We start from the raw sequence: 21,163 nt of genomic DNA on the forward strand, positions 1-21,163 counted from the left end.
GTCACGCCTGTCGTAAAGTGTTTTTAATTCAAGCCTTAGTGTGTATGGTAACCGATCGGAAAGGGAATCGTTGAGCTTCATACGCGAATGGGCGAGAGTCGGCACGTGGAAGGGTGTGTCACAATGACCCGTGCATAAACAACGTTTTGACGTACAGAACATTGATAGTTAGAATTAAAATGTTTTTTTATCTTTATCGTTACAGTGATTTTAGTAGCAGTAGTATACTGCTCATGGACTCGCAAGTGTGTTGCCGGCCTTAAAACTACTCAATGCACACTTGCTAGTATAATATTGTAGACTTTGAAACTACTTATATTTCTTTAAAACTCATCTCAAAATATCATCTATTCGTAGATGATTTGAATTTGTATTTAATTTGATTAATAATTAAACTAAATTTATGTTTAGTTTAGTTTTCGATAATAATAGATCAATTTCTACATTGGCTTCGTGTACTGGAGCTTAAAATAATATTGTCTTTTGTTAAAATAGATTTTACATTAAGAAAAACACTTTTTGAACAGATTAAAGCTATGTATTATTATTAAAACTTATAGTTATTTACATAATCCTAAATTTAATTTTTTTTTCCGACGTTTCTCGTACTTATCAGCGTGCGTGGTCACGGTGACTGAAGACGAAAGGTGTTAAATGTCAAAAGTGTCACAGCTGCAGAGAAAGTTGTTTTATCTGTATTTATTGCCCCAAGGTTGGTATCGACTAAAAGATGACGTCATCTTCTCATCATCTTCTCTTCATCTGTGATACTTTTGACATTTAAGACCTTTCGTCTTCAGTCACCGTGACCACGCACGCTGAAAAGTACGCGAAACGTCGGAAAAAGAAAAAACAATTAGAATTATGTAAACAACTATAAGTTTTAATAATAATACATAGCTTTTATCCGTCCAAAAAGTTTAAAATAAACTTTTTTCAGTAAACTTAGATGGCGAATCAAGTTTTCCTAAAGGTTAGTAACCTTTGACGACGATAGTGGCAGCGTAGAGTGATCATTACGCAGTGATAACAAAACTTAATATGTTTAGCTGATTCCCGCGTTAATTTTAGGTCTGGGACTCGATTTCTGTATCTGTTTTATGATCATTTGTCAAACTATTACACAAGTAGATGATGCCACCTGTGCCTGACACATACCGACTTTTTGGATCTAAGGCAAGCCGGTTTCTTCCGAATGTTTTCCTTCACTGTTCGAGCAAATGTTAAATCATATATGCGCACATAGCACACAAATCCTATTGATTCAGAGCCGGGGATCTAACCTACGACCTCAGGGATGAGATTTGCACGCTGAAGACACTAGGCCATCACATTGAAAAAATGTTTAGATACACTCTTTCCTAATGTATGCCACTACGAAATGGCTGGCAGTAGTTACAGAGACGACTTCCTACAAAAAATTTAAACAATTTAATATCGTGATATTGTCATATCACATTCATTGTCATTTAATCATTTTCCCTAATAACTTTTTTATACCTATCATAATATTATTTGTCAATTTAAGCACTCTGGTGATACTCTTAAATAACCTGGTACCTGGGGGCTGCGACCGGGAACGCGTCAATCAAATTCGTAACTCATAACTGAATAACGTCTTACATGAATTAAATAAACAAACAATAATCCAGTGTAATGGCCGAATTTGCAATAAAAAATACCGTAAGTCAAACTTACTTACACAAAACCTACCTTGCGCTCTCGCTCCGCAAGCGGAAAGGGTTCGTAGCATCCGTCATAATCAAATCACCCCCAATAAATCTCTCGGCCTTCGGTCGAAAGCATAAATAAAACAACACATTGAAATGTCTTATTGAAATAATTTATTGCTGACACTAACAGTCCAGTGACCCCGCCGAACTGCAATTTGGTGTACGACCCACGTTAAAAAATATAGCCTAACGTTACCTAACTATGTACAAATTAACTTATAATAAATAACCATTTCTTTCTATCGCCCTCCGCGCCGAGTATCGACGCGTCCGATTCGCTAAAATCGAAACGTGAAACAGTTTGTTTCGAATACGAGATCATTGTAACACGTATCGTGCGCATAAAGTATAGTACGACACGTTCATGAACACAGCTGGTGTGATTCGGAGGAAACGCTCCGACTTTCCGATCGCGGCCGCTGAGAGAGTGGGGAGAGTGGGGGCGAGTGAACGCTGCGGTGAAATTAGTCTAGGTTAAAGATAGCTATATAATCTAATTTAAATAAATATAATCGATCTAAGTAAAACGTCCAGTAACAAATCACAGTTTCGCAGAGAGAGGAGAGTTCGTCGAGGGCGCGGAGCGGGGTTCCTTTTGACCGAAATGCCTAAACATATAAACGCGTCCGGAGGGCTAGGCCTCGGTGGCGATGGGCTCTCGCGCGTGGTGGATCTTGACGTGCTTGTTGTGGTTGGACTTGTTGGTCGAGGTCTTGCCGCAGACGTTGCAGGCGAAGGGGCGGGCGCCGCTGTGCACGCGCATGTGCTCCGTGAGGTAGTAGCTGCGGTGGAAGGTCTTGCCGCAGTCGGGCACCTCGCAGGCGTAGCGCTTGGCCGTCTCGTGCTCGCGCACGTGCCGCTGGCAGTTGTACTTGCGGATGAACTGGCGGCCGCAGTGCTTGCACGTGTAGGGCCGCACCGAGCGATGCGCGTTCACGTGCGCCGCGTACTCGCTCTGGCGGAAGAAGGCGCCCTTGCACAGCGTGCACTTGTAGGGCTTGGCCGAGCGGCTGGCGTGCGTCCAGCGGTGCAGCTTCAGGTTCCACTTGGTGGTGAAGGCCTTGTCGCACATGACGCACACGAAGGGCCGCTTGCCGCTGTGCGTGTGCAGGTGCGCGCGCAGGTTGGAGCGCAGGTACACCTGCTTGCACACGGGGCACGGCACGTTCTCGTCGCGGCCCGAACGCCTCGCCACGTACAGGTGGTTGTGCGAGCGCCGCACGTGGCGCGTGAGCGAAGCCGCGTGCACGAACTTGTCTCCGCAGTACGGACAGGCCTTGGGCCGATCCTCGTGCGTCTCCTGGTGCCACAGCAGCTTCGCCCGCGAGTGGAACACGGCGCCGCAGCGGCACACGAAGTCGCGCACCTTGGCCTTCTTTTTCAGGTGGTGTCGGTCCCTGTGACGAAAGAAACGTTTAGTTGACGCCGAGGGAAGCCGTCGCCGGAACGAGACGATGTCGACCGCCGAGAGGAAATACCTGTGCTGCACCATGTTGGAGTAGCGGCGGAAGGTCTGGTCGCACAGCGTGCACTTGACGGGCGCCTGCCCCGTGTGCGTGTTGCGATGCTCGCCCAGCTTCTGCCGCGTCACGAAGCGCTTGCCGCACACCTCGCACCTGCGACACGACACGCGTGAGACTCGGCGCGGACGCGGCTTCGGCCTTCGCCCGGCTAGGCCGAAGTTCTTACTCACTTGTAATTTTTGATGCCGAGGTGCGTCTTCGTGTGCAACACTAGGTTGGCTCGCCGGTAGAAGAACTTGCCGCACGTGTAGCACTCCAGCGGGTGGACCTTGAGGTGCTCGTTGAAGGCCTCGGGGCCGCCCTGGTCCACGTTGCACGTGAAGCACACGAAGTTGTTCCGTTTCTTCTTCTGCTTTATCAGGATCAGCTCCGGCTTGGTCTCAGCCAGCGGATCGAATTCGGGCAGGATGGAGGTGGCCACCGCGTCTTTGGTTTCGAATATGAGAGTTTCTGAAATTCAGCGAAAAACATGTCTTCAAAGCGACCGACGGAACGGCTCCAGGTCGATCGTCACTTTGCGGCAACTCACCAGCTAAAGAAGGCACGTCCGGTTTTTCCTCTCTCTTAATGCAGCGGGCGATGCGGCTGTGGGAGTAGGAGGCGTTGCAATGAGATCGTAATTCTTTCAGCGTCGGGAACTTGAGGCCGCACTGGGCGCACGTGTGGAGGCGCCCTTTCGTCAACGGCTCCTCCCTGCGAGACGGACGTGGTCAAGATTAGTTCGCTGAAGCTACCAAAACGTTAATAGATAAACTACAATTTATTGTTCACGTACAAATTGTCCGTCTTGTGGTTGTCGTCGACGTCCGAGCCGTCGGAGACCCAGCTCTCACGAGCCATCAGGTCGTAAGGCTCCGCGGCCGTCACCTCCGGGTACATCTGCAACGATTATGACACATCTTCAGACACAATTTATGGCACGTTCGATTGTGCCACTGTCGGCACAATCTATCTAATTTAAAAAGTTAAAATTTATTTTTAAATGTCTCTACTAAAGTTGTTCAACGAACATTGATATAGCGAAAAGTGATCAGCCACACAGACACAGAAATTTGTCTGATTGGAGAATAGAAGACGCGAAAAATATATATATATATGCAAGATAAATCGTACCCCGCTCCACGATGACTCCATGTCGCCATTGCTCTCTTGTCCGCTGAGTTCCCCTCGGGGGGGCATTCGCTCGTCTGCACAGATGTTCAGCGGCGGTTCCTCTTCCCTAGTCTCTTGTAAAACGTCAGCCTTACTATCCCGATCAGCGTGTCCTATGTGATTCATATTTTGATTTTCTCCAATATCATAATCCATATTGCTCTCAGCAATTTTGTAACTTTCGTGAATAAAATTTGGTAAGACAAACTCGTTCTCTTTTTGTGATGGTTCTCCCCAAATATTATACACTTCCCTATCCTTTGCCACATTCGAACCTTTCCCTGAATCGAAACTCTCTACGCGATCAGGTGTAAAATAATCTGCGTAAATATTATCACCGAAATAGTTATCACTCATCATATTGACAAATTGCTTGTTTTTAGAAGCCGTCTCTAAGTCCAGAAGTTCTCTGTGGTTGGAATCGTCGTCAAAATCTGCGGCGCCCATATTGCCATATGTGATCACATTGATCGGACGTAATGACTCGAGGGTGGCTAGGTCACGTCCGGACTTATCGGCTTCGTTGCTGAACTCATTGTTGGAATTCACTTCCTCCTTGATTACCAAGTCAATGGAGGTTGAATAGCCATTGGAGTGACTGATCATTGATGGCGCAGTCGGCTCAATATCCATTGATTGCTCTTCTGTATCAGCATCAAATTCTTTCTCATTTTCTAAGACTTCAATTTTTTGAACAGAAGTTTCAGGCTGAATTCCGTCCTCATGATTTTCTACCTTCTCAATATTCAGATTAAAGTATTGTTCAGACTTACTTGTCGATGACGAAGGTCGTGGGTCTGTCTCAAATCTTGATGGCTTAAAATTTTTGATTGTTAGCTTTTTATGTTTTTTGACAAATATATTGTTTAATCTTAGGGGATGGCTCTTTTGTTTAGAATGAAAATCATCATTTTCGACAACTATGTTTGACAAGGCTTGGACAACTGGAAATGTTGCTGTGGATTTAGAAGTATTTGAATCATCTCTTTCCGAATGTGCCTTAATTGCTACCATCTCAGTCTTTAAAATCTGATCACTGCCAGAAATTATTTCTTTTTTGGATTCGGGAGAATGGTCATGTTTTGAGAGTGGTGAACACTGGTCCATGGAGTTTTCTAATAAGTCACTGCAGGGTGATATTGATGGCTTTTCATTACATATAAGGTCAGGAACTGGATTGCTATCGCATGATTCATTGTCCTCCTGTGCACTATTTAACTTAGGAAAGTCTTTACAGGACTGTGGATTGCCAACATTTTTTATAACTGAAAAGTTATGTGGTGTAAATTTTTCATTGCTATCATTAGATGGCTGACAGCAATTGTCAATATCTGATCTACGCTGAGGTTTCTCCTTTAAATCTGGTAGAATATTCTCAGGTGATTGGGGACATTGAATGTACCCAGAGTCTCCTGGACCAGTTAGGTCCATAATAGTATTGATCATGTTCTTATTGTGTTGAACAGGAACTTCCACTTTAATATTGCTCAGAATTTTTAATCCCTTTGTGGAAACAGATGTTGAACTTTTAGAATCAGTCTCTGGTTCTAATGCTCTATGTACAGTATCACTTTCTGTCTGGCCTGGAGAACTAACCATGGTCTCGTCCATTTGTTGCATAGTTATTACCTCAGTTTTAGATGACATTTGATGCTGAATTGGGCTGACCTCCATTATCAATGTTTTACTAACATCATTAACAATATTAGGTATAGACTTGTCAATAGATGTTGGTATATGTGATAAATTATTGCTGAATATTGGAGAATTACAAGTCTTGGGTAAAATAGATTGGGGCGTACTGTACATACATGAAGTGTTACCAAAGGGGTCAACCACCATTAGATTTTGATACAATGAGCCACTCTGCCCCATATTTTCATGTGTATTAAGAACATGAGGTATATTTGAGATGTAAGGTTTTCCATCAATACTATGCACCATCTCCCGATAAATAATTTGTGAGTTTTGAGTGACCACAGTTGTCCCAGTTGTAAGGTTGCCTGAATTAAGTGGAGTGAACTGACTTGCTAATGGAGCCACAGCTGTTTTAGTATCTAATATTCCAGACACAGGCACACTTCCTGCAACCATCATATTAGTTTGAACATTTTTTTGCATATAAGTTGGAGATGTGGACATCATAACAGGATATGGCTTGAGCCCTGGAGCAATGTAACCTAGCCTAGCAGCATTTTTTAAAAGCATGTTTTGTTTTGGAAGAATTTTTACATAATTACTCTGTTTTTTAGATGTTGAAGGTGTTGGTAATGTAGGAGAAGTTGAAACTTTTACATTTGATGTTAGTACTGGAACATTATAAACAAACAGCTGATTTGTATTTTCGGCCACATTGTAATCAGAGCTGCGAGAATACTTTATTTCAGGGTCTTCTGTAGGCTCACTATAGAATGGATATTGCTGACTATAGTTTGATTGTATTGTTGGCACACTTGGCAGATATGACTGGGATGTCTTAGAAGATTTCACTGAACAATTTGAAAATTCAGAACAATTGTTGACAGCATTGCTGTCAAAGTTGGTAACATTCAGTCTGGCTTCTGGAGTGTCATTTCTAGAATTACATGATGACAATGACTTATTTCTGCTAGGTGTCCTTCTCCAATAAGTGCTTTCAGCACTGCGGCGTGAAGTTGACCATCTAACACTATCATCTGTCACCGGTGTCCTACTTCTATAAGAACGTTCAGAAATTGATGGTGTGGGAGTTCTACTGTCACTTGCATTGCCTTTGGAAGATAAACAACATAAAGCTTTAATAACTTGATCTTTAGGATGCGTATCCAAATGAGTCTCTAACGACATCCCATTGTGAAGATAAAGTGTACAAACTGGACACTGAACTTTCTCATCCATCTTGTCCTCCAACATAGTAAATATTTGTGTATTATATCACGCTCAGGATACCCCTGGCGATACGTGAAATGCTATTTTGTCCAACGATCGTTTGTGTATGAGCACCAAACCGCAAGGTGCCAATCACGTATATTTTTACAGTAAATATGCAAGGCGAATGGCCCACAACACATATCTTCGCTTCAATTGTATTGATCTGTTAACAAAAAAACATGCTACATTTTACAATTGATACTCTGAATCGTATATAAGCGACCTGAAAACTTGTTACACTCACATTCAAAGGACAAAAGAATACAAAAATGTGAGATAAAGGCCATTGAAACATAAAAAATGAAAACCAGAAATTAAGCAATAACTGTATTTTACGTAAGCGATATGGCATAGTAAAGCTTACCAAGAAATTATATTTATCAAGTATATTCCATAACACATAATTTAACAATACATATTATCCGTGTTTTTACATCTACACGTACTCTAAAAATATTTCCAAATAGTCCGACATATTGCGATATTTCAATTCTCAATCAAAAGCAATACCAAAATTGAAAGACTAAGGTCATAGATACTAAGTGATTGGATTATTCTATACTCTGTGAAGAATTTTCGCTATGAACAAATGCCACAGACATACAGATATACAATATGTTATATAAAGCTGAGAGTTTGATATAAAATCAGGTTCGTTGGAATCATTCCTCTTGAAATTTTTTAACCAAATTTGACTTTTATTTTGATCATTTGATCATGATCATTAAAAGATTGATTGTTATATAGGTATTTATTTTGCTTATGGTCTTATTTTTCCTTCTGAAAACTCTAATCTGTAATTACAATATCTATAGTAATATATCTAGTTCCTCTCAACGCCTGTATTATCAACAAACTAACATCTGACCAGGCTGGTCAATTGTTTGAATTTCAAATACTTAAATGTTACAATTTCTATAACAGGTGATCACTTAGACAGATTCAGGAAAAACTATATTTAAAATGCCATTTTTGCGTAGTAACCAATACTCTAATAATTTATATAACACATTTTCTGATTCATTTATTAATAAATTCAAAAATATGTTCACACCAAAGACGTTTTTGGTCTCGGAGAAACCTTTTGTGACTGGGCAACTCCGGAGCTACATAAGAAAAGGTTAATAATGTTTGAGTGGTATGATGAAAAACAGTATAATGACTGTAAAGAAATTAAAACTCATGTTAGGATATGCTCAAAAAGTTATATGTAAGAGTGTAGAATGGCGAAGGCGAAACACTTAAGTCTTAAAATAAACAATAACTCTGATAAGAACAACTTAGAAAATTATAAACGAGGAGACTGGAAGATCCTCCAGAAATGATACTGAATATAAGGTGAACGGCAAAGTAATTAGTTCCGAACTCGTAGCCTCCACATTTGATGAGTTTTTTACTAACATTCCATTAAATACAACCAGCGTTCTAAATTCTTCAGCATCAGCCGCAAATATAATAATTTAAAAAAAACGAAAGATCTTTGGTGTATATCTGTATTCATTTTACAATCAGTAATCAATGCTATCAGTTCAGAGTTAGCTATAATATTTAATGAATGTATAGATTTTGGAGTCTTTCCAGACCAGATGAAACTAAGTAAAATCACACCGTTACTCAAAACAGGCAGCACTTCTGATCCCACAAATTTTAGACCCATATCTGTACTGCCAGCATTGAGTAAAATTTTTGAACAAAATATTCTTTATCAATTATTGATACACTTAAATAATAATAAACTTATGGTTATTATTATTTAAGTGTATCAATAAGTATGGTTTTAGAAGAGGTCGCTCCACAGCCGATGCTGGCATTCAATTAATTTCCGAGAATTTAAATGCTTAGGAAAATTCTCATGATGCCATTGGAGTATTTTAAGGATGTACACAGTCTAAAACTGTGTTCATCACGAAATCCTAATCAAAAAACTTCAACACTATGGCATCGGGAAATCTTATGAAATCATACCTGAGCGATAGAATTCAAAAGGAAAATGGTGCTATATTGTCGTACAGTGATCGTCCGCTACTATGGGTGTACCGCAAAGCTCCATAGTTCGTCCCTTCTTATTCCTCGTCTATATAAATGACCTACCATTTCTGTTTGCTGATGATGATTTAAAGTGAAACGACGAAATTCATCACTTGAAAATCTAAATAGTGCCACCTCCAGTGCGTTGTTCCCACGAGAATGTAAGTGCGTGCTCCTATTTCACAATGCCTCCTGCTGATAGAGGATCTTTGACAATCTGAGAAAAATCTTTGTTTTTAATGATTTTATTATTATTTATTACTTAAGATGCAGACATAGAGCCGTGTTGGCCTAGTGGCTTCAATTGTAGTAGGACTCTGAGGTCGTAGGTTTGATCCCGGCCGTGCACCAATGGATTTTCTTTCTATGTGCGCATTTACCATTAGCTCGAACGGTGAAGGAAAACATCGTGAGGAAACCGGCTTGCCTTAGACCCAAAAAGTCAACGGTGTGTGTCAGGCACAGAAGGCTGATCACCTACTTGCCTATTCAATTCATAAACGATCATGAAACAGATACACAAATCTGAGGCTCAGACCTAAAAGTTTGTAGCGCCATTGATTTTTTTATTACTTAAGATGTCATGTAGAACATGGTGTAATGGTTGTATGCTTTATTCTAACGCAGTGCTAATAGATGTAGAAATACAACAATGTTTATCATTGTCATTTTATTTTTCCTAGGTTGGCAATAGTTTTCTTTCGTGCTGAATCGTCCATTGTATGACATTAAAACTAGGTATGACGACACATGTAAAAATCGATTTGATAACGTCCTCTTTCGGGTTTTTGGTAGTTGGTTAAAAAGTTGTATGAAAATCCATCAATTGGAGTTTTCAAGATTATAAATTGGGTATAAAAAATATGAAACACTTTGGTGTTTCTCGCGTAATCGAGCTGAAAACTGATTTGCATTAATTAATCGACTCGTGTATTATATCCTAAAAAACTCAAAAGAAGGAATAATTCATACTCAGAGACCCTACATAAATAACATTCTCAAAAACTACAACATGAAAAATGTCAAACCTAAAAATGACGCCCGCAAGTAGCGATTCAAAGTCGATACAGGAAAGTTTACTGTACCTGTCTACCTAGAACTAGACCTAATATCGCACAAGCGGTCAATATAGTTCGCAGGAAGATAGAAAACCCCACTAGAGAAGACGTCACAAAAGTCAAGAAAAATATTCAAATATTTAGTGAGAACCAAAGAGAAAGGCATTTTGTTCAAACGAAACAAACTGATAGAGAACATCGATGCTTACAGCGACTCGGATTATGCTGAAAACCCATTGACGCGAAGAATCACTTCTGGCTCCGTGCTAATCATAGCCAATGGACCAATATCATGGGCATCCAAGAGGCAGTCTATAGTAGCGCTATCGTCTACGGAAGCCGAGTACATAGCCGGAGCAGACTGTTACTAAGCGGCATTGTATCTCAAATCTCAAGAAATAACCTGTTTGGACATAAAAATAAATTTGCATGTTGATAATCAAAGTTCGATTCTGTGTGAAGTCTGGATCCTTCAACAAAAGGTCGAAGCACATAGACGTGCGGTACCATTTTGTACATTAACACTTCGTACATGGATTAATAAATATTAGCTACTGTCCCACATAAATTCAGTTAGCTGACATAATGACAAAACCATTGTCAAAAGTAAAATTTTAAAGACATTGTGCAAGATAAATGCATGTTTAGAAAAGTGTCTCGCCAACATCGTGAACATCAGGAAAAGGTGTTGGAAGGTCGTGATGTTGTCCACGTACACTCAAGACTATGATGCACTGCATTTGAATTTGTATTATGTTCTTGATGTACGGTGTCAATAAAAACTATATTTTCTCATATACGAACATAATGTTTTCAAGTAGTATTTACGTTTTATTTGATTGCTGTAGCCGCTAGTCCATCCTCCGTCAGTAGAATGTTGCCTCAGTGACGTCTATCAAACTGAAACTTATAGATGTCAAATGTGACCGCACAGTAGTTTTTGAATATGACCCCTAGTACCTAGTAGATTTTTCACTAGTATCTAAATCAAATGTGATTACTAGTTACAAGATAAATCGGCTACTTTATGTCTGTGGTTATATTTATGTAAATAGTCATTGTGATTAATTAACTACAGTTTTCTACGATCCCATGTTGAATACATGCATTTCACAATCATATAAACATGATTTCTAGTTTCTAAACTTAAATCACTTTTACAGGAATATATTATAAACTCTTTGTTACGGATTTAAGGTTTAGCTGTTAGGTAAGATATTAAAATGGCTTGTTCAATTTAAAGGTTGAATTTACTAATATCTTCCAGTTGATAAGTGACTTCTGTAGCCGTAAAAAATGAATTAGAATACAGCTTTCGTGCTGCAAACGAACTTTCTTTCTCTAAGGTGCACATTTCAGATTTTGTCGAGTTCGTTATTTAAGCCTCTAGATCTTCTTGCCTAATGTTAATTTTCTGTCGTATTGATATGTGTATATTTTCTTCGTTGGTTTTGGTTTTTCAGTTGTTATTTCAGCTAATCTGCTACACTTTTATCAACTCTGTTTTGCTTAGATAGCTGTTAATTACTTAATTAGAAGAATAGCAATGATAGTATAGTATTTTTTCAAAACAAAAATTGCTATTGAAATCATACAATTTTGGTCTAATTTGTAATTTTATACTAAATAATATAATCATATAACTAATACTACTTATGTATCACAATATTTCCATTTCAGACTCCTTACTCTGCAATAAATCTAAATTTCAAGAACTCTTAAAAAGGACAAAATGTCAGATTCAATTAATTATGAAGACTTAGGCATAAATGGTAAAAATAATATAATAAATTTCATATGTTATGTAACTGAGTACTTCACTCCCTTATATATTGCTTAAAAAGTAAATATGGCATTATAGTTTCTGATGTTTCATTAAAAGTTTAAAATAGAATAAAATAATTGTAAGTCTTAGTAGTAAATGTAAATGTGGCAGAAAGTAAATACTCTTTTTTATTTGTATGTACAGTGCAATTTATTCTATTTCAGAGGCCTTTGACCTAATTCGTAAATGGAGAGAAAACAATGAGAGAAAATTTAGCGAATGGGTTCTAGTCTGGGAAAAAATATATAAAAATTTAGACAGTAGACCAAATGAAAGTAAGTCCTTATTAAATTTGCCTTAACCTTTATTTATGGCAGGTGTAATTGTGTGAAATTTTACTCTTAGTGGGCTTTCTTAATAAAAAAAGTTTTTTTTATCAAAAAGCTTGTATACATCATAATAGCTATTAATAACCTATAAAGATAAATATTACTTATTGCTACACTGTTTTGTTACAGAATATATAGTCGCAGAACAGCTATTAGTTGCTATGCTTGACCAACACAGTTATAATTTGGCTCTAATGTGGTTGGAACTCCTACTTGAACAGTTCCCTGGAAGTCTTCGGGTTATGAGGTACAAAGCACTCTGCCTTGAAGCTCAAGGACAGTAAGTATTCTTAGTCATTAAATGGAGCATGCAGATAAATGTCAATTAATTTTGATTATCCATGCTTTTAATATGTGGTTCTATATTACAACAAATGGTCCTTGCATGCTAACACTATTTGAAAAATCGATTTTGTGTCATCACAGATATGATGCAGCTCAATACGTCCTGGACGAGATCATAAAAGTGGACGAGACCAACGCGCCCGCTCGTAAGCGGCGCGTAGCCTCGCTGAAGGCCCAAGGCCTGCTCTCCGACGCCATAAAAGAGCTCGTCGACTACCTTAAGAGGTTCACGGCGGACATGGAGGCGTGGCAGCAGCTGGGCGAGCTGTATCTGGAGGCGGCCGACTACTCGCGCGCCCTCTTCTGCACCGAGGAGCTGCTACTTCACCAGCCGCACAACCATCTGCTGCACCAGCGACTGGCCGACATCCGCTACACCATGGTGAGTCGCATCGCGCCCGCTCCAGGCCGTTTATCGCCACGCTGACAGGTTTCCTTGCGTTGTAGGGAGGCGTCGAGAACATGGAGCTGGCCAAAGCACACTACTGCCGGACTTTGAAACTGAACCCGAACAACTTGAGGGCTCTGCTGGGTCTCAATCTGGTAAGTGACAAACCGAGCCGAACGAGGCGACTTGGCAGCGCAATAAGTGTGGTTTATCGCAGGTGACGAATAACCTTCTGGGCCACTACAAGTCGTCGGGCGGCGCCAAGCGCAAAGAGGTGTGGAAGCTGTCCAGGTGGGTCCACTCCGAACTCGGCCGACGGCAAGCCGACGCTCACTCGCTCACCGACCTCATGCTCGCCATTTCCATCGCCGACTGATATGTAAGCGACACATCGTTCGGACGCCTATTGGCTCGTCTTATGCACTACGCAATGTTTGGGGCAAAATTAATTTTATTGTATACTCACAGATCAACAACTGTACGACAATGTAGACCTTCTATGGACATATTGTTTTCATATGGCAAATATATAATTAATAAATATAATATATTTATTCTCTATTTAAGCATAAATAAATTCCTTATGAAAACAAATTACCTGCAACAGAATTAAGCTGGTTTATGTTTTGGCTAAAACTATACTTCTGTCATCTTTACATTTACTTTTCCTTTTCCTTGGGTATGTTTGTGAGTAGTGTTTGAATATTAAGTTTTGATTTTTTTAATTATTATTGTTACGAAGCCAGTTATCACATTTTGTCTTGAATTTTTTTTTATTCATACATTGTATGAGCCAATATGCTGTACATTTACCTAAATTATCTAGTGGTAACTATTAAAATAGCATTTATTTTGTTATATATTCGTGTATTTTGAGTTATTTAAATTGTGTCTCGTTGACATATGTACAATATGATTATTTATAATATGATGGATTTATAAAATAAATAAATGTGTCGCTAAGCAAAGTTGTAGTCAGATTCGATCCTCAGATTGGTCAGTCTCAAGACATACAAGAACATAGCTACAATATACTTGGTCGGGTTGATTCCTCTTTTACTCCAAAAGCTCCTTCAAAATGTATACAACAAAGTGAATGGTTCATAAATAGAAGTAGAAGTAAGAAAAGATTTATACAACAGTAACAAAATTTATTCCTTTTTACATTCTTCCCGTTTTGCCTTTAAGTAGAAGGCAGTCTTTGCTATTTCCTCCGCTCGTCTCTCTTTTTTTTCTCGTCTCGATATTTCTCCTACAGCAAAGTACTTGTCCCTGAATATTAAAGGTATGTGTAAATCATAATGAGAAGGGACAGAAAAAAAAGATTAAATGTTGGCCTACCTGAAGTTATGGGCAGCCCCGTGAGGGTCGTGGGGCATGTTGGGGATATCGTCGCTGATCTTCTGGTACGTTAGCAGTCGCCTGGACGTCATTTTGGACAAAACTTGCTCACTATTTCCCACCAACTGCATACAAGGGTGGGACGGGAGCTGCTCTTCTAAATATTCGTCTCTATTATACCAGATAATATGGTGTTATATTTTCATCAATTTTTATAGGCTGTGTAATAATTAAAAAAGAGCAATAAACCTTTTAAATTAACACTACTAAATCCACAATGCTTGCCTTATAAAAAATACCTTACGAGAGGATACCAGCACACAAGTCTTCTCCCAATACTCAAGTGTTGAGCAGCAAAGTTCAAAAGGTCACTGTAGATGTGCGGCAAGCCATATTCAACTTTTGATGGTATGTGGTTATCTAAATGTTGCTCAGATAAAGAATAGTTGTCTTTCTCTATACCAATCTTTTCTGTTGGCTCCCTGACACCATATGGAGCTTAAAATTAAGTTTAATTTGTTATCATTATGACATGTCAATGTGACGTTATTATGTTGATGAAAACTTACGATCAGTTATTAAGGCATCAAACTTTAAGTCCTGTCTCCACAATGGTCGTGAAAAATCACTGACCAGCACATCTAAGTACTGAGACCTGATACCATACTGTTTCATGTTTCCCCTTATACTTTCCTCTTTGTTTCTTACCTGTAAACATTGCATTAGCTTTTATTGGAGAGGCTAATTAAGTTTAAATTGACACTTTATCATTTCCCAATGTTAGTTTTCATGTACTTTCCACCATTCTCTATACAAAACATTAGAACCATGTGAGTTAGTTAGACAAATGTGTTTGATACTGAAATGATGTATATAAGGACTTAATATATTATTAAATACATACGTTGTACCTTTTGCCCTACCCTTGTGGGCCGGGTTCGAGCATGCAACATCATGAAATCTATATCGGTTCCCCATATGTAACCTCCAAAATGTGCCGCAGAAACCAACAAAGAGCCTGATCCTACGAATGGATCTAAAACCACATCACCAGGTGCTACTTGTGCCTGATTAGCCATTATAATTGACAGTTGAGCATCCATACTTGTATTCCCAATGAATTCACGTTTTTTAAGAGTGTGAAATTTTATAAGATCTCTTTGACCATCTGCTATCTAAATAATAAAAATATGTTATTTAAAATTGTACATTATTCATATCAAACATAATGTTTAAGTTTACTGATTCATTATTAATAGTAAGAAAGTCAAAAAATATTTACCCATTTCCCAAAAAATAAGTCACAAGGATGTTGCGGAACATTATTAGGGTCTACTCCATAAAACTCAATATAAGACAATGTAACATCTGGTTTGTTCAGATTTACTGCACCTTCTAAAGGTAAATAACTGAAATTCTAAAAATACCAATAATGTTAATATTTTCCCTCCTATGTTTTTAACACCAGTTATGAATGAAGGTTCTTTTTTAATATGAGTAGGTTCATATAATTAAAAAAATGTTATTTATTAACTAATGATAGTATTTTGGTAAGGAATTTTTAGATAAATAAATGAACATACCTCAATCTTTTCAACTTTCTGCTTCATAGTAAAATGCTTGCAGAAAGTTTCAACATCCACTTTGAAAGTTTTATTTGGATCACTAACAGCATCTAGAAGTTCACTTGGGCAAATATGTGATTCACTTATTTCATTGTTAGAATTTGTAACTATCCATTTTCCAGACTTATTTTTTACTGAACTTTTTAAGTTTTCGTGTAACTTAGCTTCGCTCTTAGCCCTTGACCACAATTCTAAACAATTTTTCAATAATACAGATCTTGACGCTATCTGCTTAGCACAAATTTCGGAAGGAAGTTCCACTATCCAATAGGGGAGATTAATTGATGGATTTTCAATAAACTTTAAAGGTATATTTAGCATAGAAAAAATACTATGCATTTCCTGGAAAGAATAAATAAATATATGTTTAATATAATAAAAGTTTTTTTCAAACTGCTAATAAGAGGTTAGTAAAAAGTAGCATGTAGATACATTACATACCGCATGACGAAAGTCCAAATGCTCCTGCGCAAACCATAACAAATATCGCCGAGCCATGACTGTTCAATTAAAATATATATTTGAATAATAAAATCTGAATATTGAAATCAATTGGTCATCGATTAAAGACAACAAGTTTTAATAGCAGTGTTGCCAGATGGTCTCTGCGACGTAGATAATTTAATTTTCCCCCTAGGGTGCCCTCACCAAGCGGGTGATAACATGGGCCATGGCGCGATTCTTTAAAGCGGTGGTCTATTTGGGATTTTTGGGCAATGAAAGGCATTACGCAAAGTATCTGTAATATTTGATTACCGTACCACCTAGTATTATATATATAGCATTGACATAATATTTATTAGGTTTCTTTTTGTTAATTTATTAAGAGTGCTCAACGTTCCCGTAGGTTGCCGAGAGGCAAACTTTGGCGAAAGTGGCTCTCTACATTCCCGGTTTTTTCAGATGCAAATAGACGCTCGCACGAGATGGACGTCACGAGAATATCTGCTTTTGCTGTAGATGTATACACAAGATCACACAAATATAGACGAATACTCTCTCTAAACTCCGGTATTCGGTAAATTTCGTGTAGTTTTGCCGAGAATGTAGAGAGGGCTTGTCGCATAAACACAAAAGTTGACGAAACTACCTAAGAACCTTTGATATACCAACACGGAATGGATGGAAGTCAAATATACACGAGATAACACGAATACTCTTTATACACTCCATTATTCGGCAAGTTTGGTGTTGTTTTGCGGGTAATGTGGCGTGGGCTTTATATTAAAAGAGTAACCACAGATGATTAACACCTTTGTAACCACACATATTACGTTTTAGAAGTCCCACAGACGCAGCGCTGTGACCGCACGACCCAATGTTGCAACAATTAAATTTAATTCCTTTAAATTCTGATGTAAATGCAATAACTTGTAACGATCTCGGAAATTAGAATGATAATAGTACCAATTTATTTAAGAAACGAATATAAAGCAATGCATTATCAATTAGAGTTATTCATAAGTCATTTTCTAAGATATTAGGTAAACACGTTATTTGTAGGTATTTCCAGTATCTTATTTACTTTGGAGAGCAGCGTTAGCCTAGTGGTTTGAGCGAGTCTTATTAATATATCATGTACGTTGTTGCACTTTAGTTCGATAGTTGAAGTTTTTCCTATTAAATAAAAAATCTATTTATTTGTTTTTATCCTAAAGAATAGTAGTTCCACTATGACAAGGCTTTTAACAATTTTAGAATAACACGTGAACTAAGCAATCCTTAACTAATTTCAAATATATACCTACATACACAAAACAATTCGTAATGATTTTAAACAACATTCTAGCCTCACGCGATTAGTGTTTTAAATTATGTAATTCAGCTTCAGAACGAGATTTTACATATTGGTTGGAGTATTCATTGATACACGAGAGCGATTTTTAAGCCCTGTTCCAAGATATAAATAATACAAAAAAAAATGTTTCTATTAGGGTGGTGCCAACATCCTCATGTGATACACACTTATTCACATAGCATAGCTTTGTACCTCAAATTATTAGTTTTTGTGTTGTGGCTAGTATAAATATATCCATAGTAATTGCACAAGTAGCCTGCTGGTAATTACCAAAGCCGTGATTAATAATAAAAGACCAAAACAAAAAAAAAACCTTTTAAGTAAATTCAGCCATGTTGTAGCCTAGTAGTTGAGCATGTGCCTCTCAACCCTAAGGTTTTACATATGAATTCTGACTTAAATCTCTTGCCTGTTGCTTCGGGCTAAGTTGATCTACTGGGGATAACCCAACATAATCCACTTGGTTGTTGGAGACTAGCATGCACATATGGACAGACATTCTTTTTCATTGTATCTAACATTGGTGACTTTCAAATGTACAGGCACATGCTTTCTGCTTCCTCATCATATGAGATAGATATTTTTTATTATATATCAAGTCGATATAAGTTATGATAAACAGAGATTTAATTCTATAATTTCTGTTAAATATTATATTTTTTTTAAGAACATAGCAAATGGGAAAGCTCACCTGAACTCTTGTTATGCACACATACAAGAGTAGAAGGGTGCAAGTAATGCACTTGCTTAGCCTTTCTAAGAAAAGTCAAATTTGTTTGATAACATTTTGATGGATGGCTAGTGATCAAAAAAAAATGCCAGTTGTGATACAGAAGTGATTACACATAGAAACTTCTTTTCAATGTCGGTTTGTTCAATGTTAAAACTAGGCTGCCCTTATTTTTGTTAACTACTCCTTACAACACCCTACACACATTCTCACAGGCTTTATGAATAATCTTATTTAAATGTAATATTTATATAATAATTTAATACAATATATATAATAATTTAAGCAAAGAATACTTATCATATTTGTATGTAACACAAATCACTAAGAACAATCTTTAGTCCTTTTTTTGTAATTTCTCGCTTTCTATAATATCCTCGTATCTATCATGTAAGAAATCTAAATAAGCATCTTTAATAGAACCTGAGCAAGCCACATAATGACCTCCAGAATGTTCTGCAACTATTGGCTTTGTAAATAGATTTATTAGAGACTCACTCATTTCTGAAACAACGAGGTATTAATTATACTAAGTGAGAACAGATGCAATGATCATTTGAAAATCAACAACAATAAGAAAATCAACACAAAATTCCTTTTCATTACCTTTAGGAATAATTGAATCACTTTCTCCATAAACATGCAAAGAAGGTAAATCTATATCTTCATCATAAAATCCTTTATGCACTAAACTGCCAGAACGAAATCCTGATGCAAATATTGCAAACTTAAAAGTGTATGGTAGATCTGAAACATACATTTATATTAATAAAAAAAATTGAATATTTAATTTAAAAAATAAAAATAAACATACACCCTTTCTGTTGCATAGCCGCAAGCAGGCCTACAAGACAAGCTCCTTGAGAAAAACCCATTAATCCATCGAATGGTCCATACTCCTTAACTACATCTTCAATTAGTCTTAAAGTAACCTCAAAGCCTATGGCAGGCCCTCCTAAGCATTTGCCACTGTAAGTATTGTCTTCTGCATTGAACCACCAAGAGCGAACATCTATGAATAAATTTAAAAACAAATAAAACCTTGATCCTTTTATTTACTTCTTACAAATAGCTAAAAGAAACAAACACAAGAAATTTAAACATAATGATGAGGCTTAGTGCAAGCAATAAATATGGTTTACTTTTATATAGATGGTAATAAGATAAAACTGATTGAGTTAAATGTATGAATATTTAAAACAATGTCAAATTTATCAATATTTTACAGGTTGCTGCTAGTGCCTTTTTTATATTATCAAATTAATTCTTGGAATGGAACTTATTAAAATGTTACGTACATTATACTTTATTTTATATTAAATTGTGACATAAAATGTACCTTCATCCCCAGCTCCATCGTCAGTATAAACCTTATGTGGAGCAGAAATAAAAACTAGCTGAGCATATTTTGAAACTGCCTTTCGAAACGAACCAATTTTTCCGCTAAACAAAGTTCCGTTCTGTCTGTATCCATGTAAGGCTAATATTTTTAACTTTGTTCGTATATTCTTATTATGGGTTGGAGATGGGTTTGTATCCGAATTTACATCCGACATGTTAATTTATAATTACCGACACAAAAATTACAACAATAGGTTTAACAGACAAATTAACTAAGCTTAAGATTACAATTTACAAGTGTTTTAAAATAATACGCAACGAATTGTACACCTCCCTCTAAATTCTAATACACACTACACAGTATATATAATTATCTAATTTACAGGTCTACGAAATCAAATTGTCAAATTTAAGTTAATTTTCTATATTCAAATCTCAGCTACGCAAGGGTTTTAGAGGTTATTGTTACAAACTAGGGGAATCGGATAGAAACGCCTTAGAAGTCTTCAAAGGTTTATTTTTAATTAATCAAAGAGGAATATAGGTGCACAAAAAAATATGCAATTTACGCGAACTCACTACCGTCACTAATTACTCTACTAAATTAACCCTCGATTGCTTGTCTTCACTAATGGCACTTTTGCCTTCGATGTTTATTTCATAAAATCGCACTCGAAACTAAATAGACTGGTCTTTCTGGATATTCGAGAATTCTTATAGCACAAGAATTATTCTAGAATGTACGTGCTCTTTATCTCTTTCGTACATCTCTCCATCCTTGTCGTACGTCGTTCCCCAAGAGACAGAAAAAGAGGACAGTGATCTACCCCTCTCTCGTTTCATTCTGTCGGTGTCCCACACCTTAAATGTTTCTTCATCAAAGGGGTATAATCATCATCAGTCCTCAAAACATTTCTAACAGACTATTCTTGCTCTCAAACAGCCTGAGAAATGTTCCAGTTTCCTCAAAATGATATCCTCACTTAACTTAAATTGCACTTTTCTTAAAAGTATGTGTGATAAATCACAACACCTAC

General features: G+C 37.4%; 4 protein-coding genes across 10 annotated transcripts; 1 reads left to right on the forward strand and 3 right to left on the reverse strand.

Annotated features, from left to right (window-relative positions):
• Positions 1 to 1,821: 1,821 nt before the first annotated feature.
• On the reverse strand, positions 1,822 to 7,815 carry LOC123708127. Its single transcript, XM_045658649.1, has 7 exons — positions 7,683 to 7,815; positions 4,370 to 7,481; positions 4,032 to 4,135; positions 3,786 to 3,949; positions 3,427 to 3,706; positions 3,212 to 3,349; positions 1,822 to 3,130 (listed from the first exon to the last, which is right to left on the reverse strand). Exons 2-7 carry the CDS (start codon positions 7,298 to 7,300, stop codon positions 2,368 to 2,370), a joined length of 4,380 nt encoding a protein of 1,459 aa, XP_045514605.1. The 5' UTR covers positions 7,301 to 7,481; positions 7,683 to 7,815; the 3' UTR covers positions 1,822 to 2,367.
• Positions 7,816 to 11,385: 3,570 nt separating this feature from the next.
• LOC123708438 (ER membrane protein complex subunit 2-like) lies at positions 11,386 to 13,852 on the forward strand. The gene is made up of 7 exons (XM_045659143.1): positions 11,386 to 11,614; positions 12,085 to 12,176; positions 12,394 to 12,504; positions 12,688 to 12,838; positions 12,985 to 13,285; positions 13,351 to 13,446; positions 13,509 to 13,852. Exons 2-7 carry the CDS (start codon positions 12,137 to 12,139, stop codon positions 13,665 to 13,667), a joined length of 858 nt encoding a protein of 285 aa, XP_045515099.1. The 5' UTR covers positions 11,386 to 11,614; positions 12,085 to 12,136; the 3' UTR covers positions 13,668 to 13,852.
• Positions 13,853 to 14,421: 569 nt separating this feature from the next.
• Positions 14,422 to 18,903, reverse strand: LOC123708436 (tRNA (guanine(10)-N2)-methyltransferase homolog). Of its 7 annotated transcripts, none has more exons than XR_006753604.1 (8): positions 16,690 to 18,903; positions 16,216 to 16,599; positions 15,915 to 16,049; positions 15,544 to 15,807; positions 15,202 to 15,340; positions 14,937 to 15,130; positions 14,633 to 14,789; positions 14,422 to 14,563 (listed from the first exon to the last, which is right to left on the reverse strand). XR_006753604.1 is itself a non-coding variant. In XM_045659138.1 (8 exons), exons 1-8 carry the CDS (start codon positions 16,753 to 16,755, stop codon positions 14,443 to 14,445), a joined length of 1,470 nt encoding a protein of 489 aa, XP_045515094.1. In that variant the 5' UTR covers positions 16,756 to 18,903; the 3' UTR covers positions 14,422 to 14,442. The 7 variants fall into 7 exon arrangements, 5 of the variants coding, with proteins under 5 accessions (XP_045515094.1, XP_045515093.1, XP_045515095.1 ...); XR_006753605.1 differs by having other exon boundaries at positions 14,633 to 14,803; XM_045659138.1 differs by having other exon boundaries at positions 14,633 to 14,803; positions 14,932 to 15,130; positions 16,699 to 18,903.
• Positions 18,904 to 19,050: 147 nt separating this feature from the next.
• LOC123708439 (esterase CG5412) lies at positions 19,051 to 21,015 on the reverse strand. The gene is made up of 4 exons (XM_045659144.1): positions 20,125 to 21,015; positions 19,600 to 19,797; positions 19,392 to 19,532; positions 19,051 to 19,289 (listed from the first exon to the last, which is right to left on the reverse strand). The coding sequence occupies exons 1-4, from the start codon at positions 20,339 to 20,341 to the stop codon at positions 19,123 to 19,125; spliced, it is 723 nt and encodes a 240-aa protein (XP_045515100.1). The 5' UTR covers positions 20,342 to 21,015; the 3' UTR covers positions 19,051 to 19,122.
• Positions 21,016 to 21,163: the final 148 nt, after the last annotated feature.

Source organism: Pieris brassicae, chromosome 4, assembly GCF_905147105.1.
Source record: "Pieris brassicae chromosome 4, ilPieBrab1.1, whole genome shotgun sequence".
NCBI classification, from domain to species: Eukaryota; Metazoa; Arthropoda; class Insecta; order Lepidoptera; family Pieridae; genus Pieris; species Pieris brassicae.

Bases quoted from the DNA above. Each gene is read 5' to 3' on its own strand.
- LOC123708127 (XM_045658649.1), bottom strand. From the start codon at position 7,300: ATGTTGGAGGACAAGATGGATGAGAAAGTTCAGTGTCCAGTTTGTACA. The intron at 4,136-4,369 runs GTACGATTTATC...TAATCGTTGCAG, and splicing joins TGGAGTCATCGTGGAGCGGG to ATGTACCCGGAGGTGACGGC. The intron at 3,707-3,785 runs GTGAGTTGCCGC...GCTGAATTTCAG, and splicing joins GGACGTGCCTTCTTTAGCTG to AAACTCTCATATTCGAAACC.
- LOC123708438 (XM_045659143.1), top strand. From the start codon at position 12,137: ATGTCAGATTCAATTAATTATGAAGACTTAGGCATAAATG. The intron at 12,177-12,393 runs GTAAAAATAATA...ATTCTATTTCAG, and splicing joins TGAAGACTTAGGCATAAATG to AGGCCTTTGACCTAATTCGT. The intron at 13,447-13,508 runs GTAAGTGACAAA...GGTTTATCGCAG, and splicing joins CTCTGCTGGGTCTCAATCTG to GTGACGAATAACCTTCTGGG.
- LOC123708436 (XM_045659137.1), bottom strand. From the start codon at position 16,755: ATGGCTCGGCGATATTTGTTATGGTTTGCGCAGGAGCATTTGGACTTT. The intron at 16,050-16,215 runs GTATGTTCATTT...TGGTATTTTTAG, and splicing joins AGAAAGTTGAAAAGATTGAG to AATTTCAGTTATTTACCTTT. The intron at 15,131-15,201 runs GTAAGTTTTCAT...CTTAATTTTAAG, and splicing joins TGATGCCTTAATAACTGATC to CTCCATATGGTGTCAGGGAG.
- LOC123708439 (XM_045659144.1), bottom strand. From the start codon at position 20,341: ATGTCGGATGTAAATTCGGATACAAACCCATCTCCAACCCATAATAAG. The intron at 19,798-20,124 runs GTACATTTTATG...ATTTATTCATAG, and splicing joins CGATGGAGCTGGGGATGAAG to ATGTTCGCTCTTGGTGGTTC. The intron at 19,533-19,599 runs GTATGTTTATTT...TGTATGTTTCAG, and splicing joins GGCTATGCAACAGAAAGGGT to ATCTACCATACACTTTTAAG.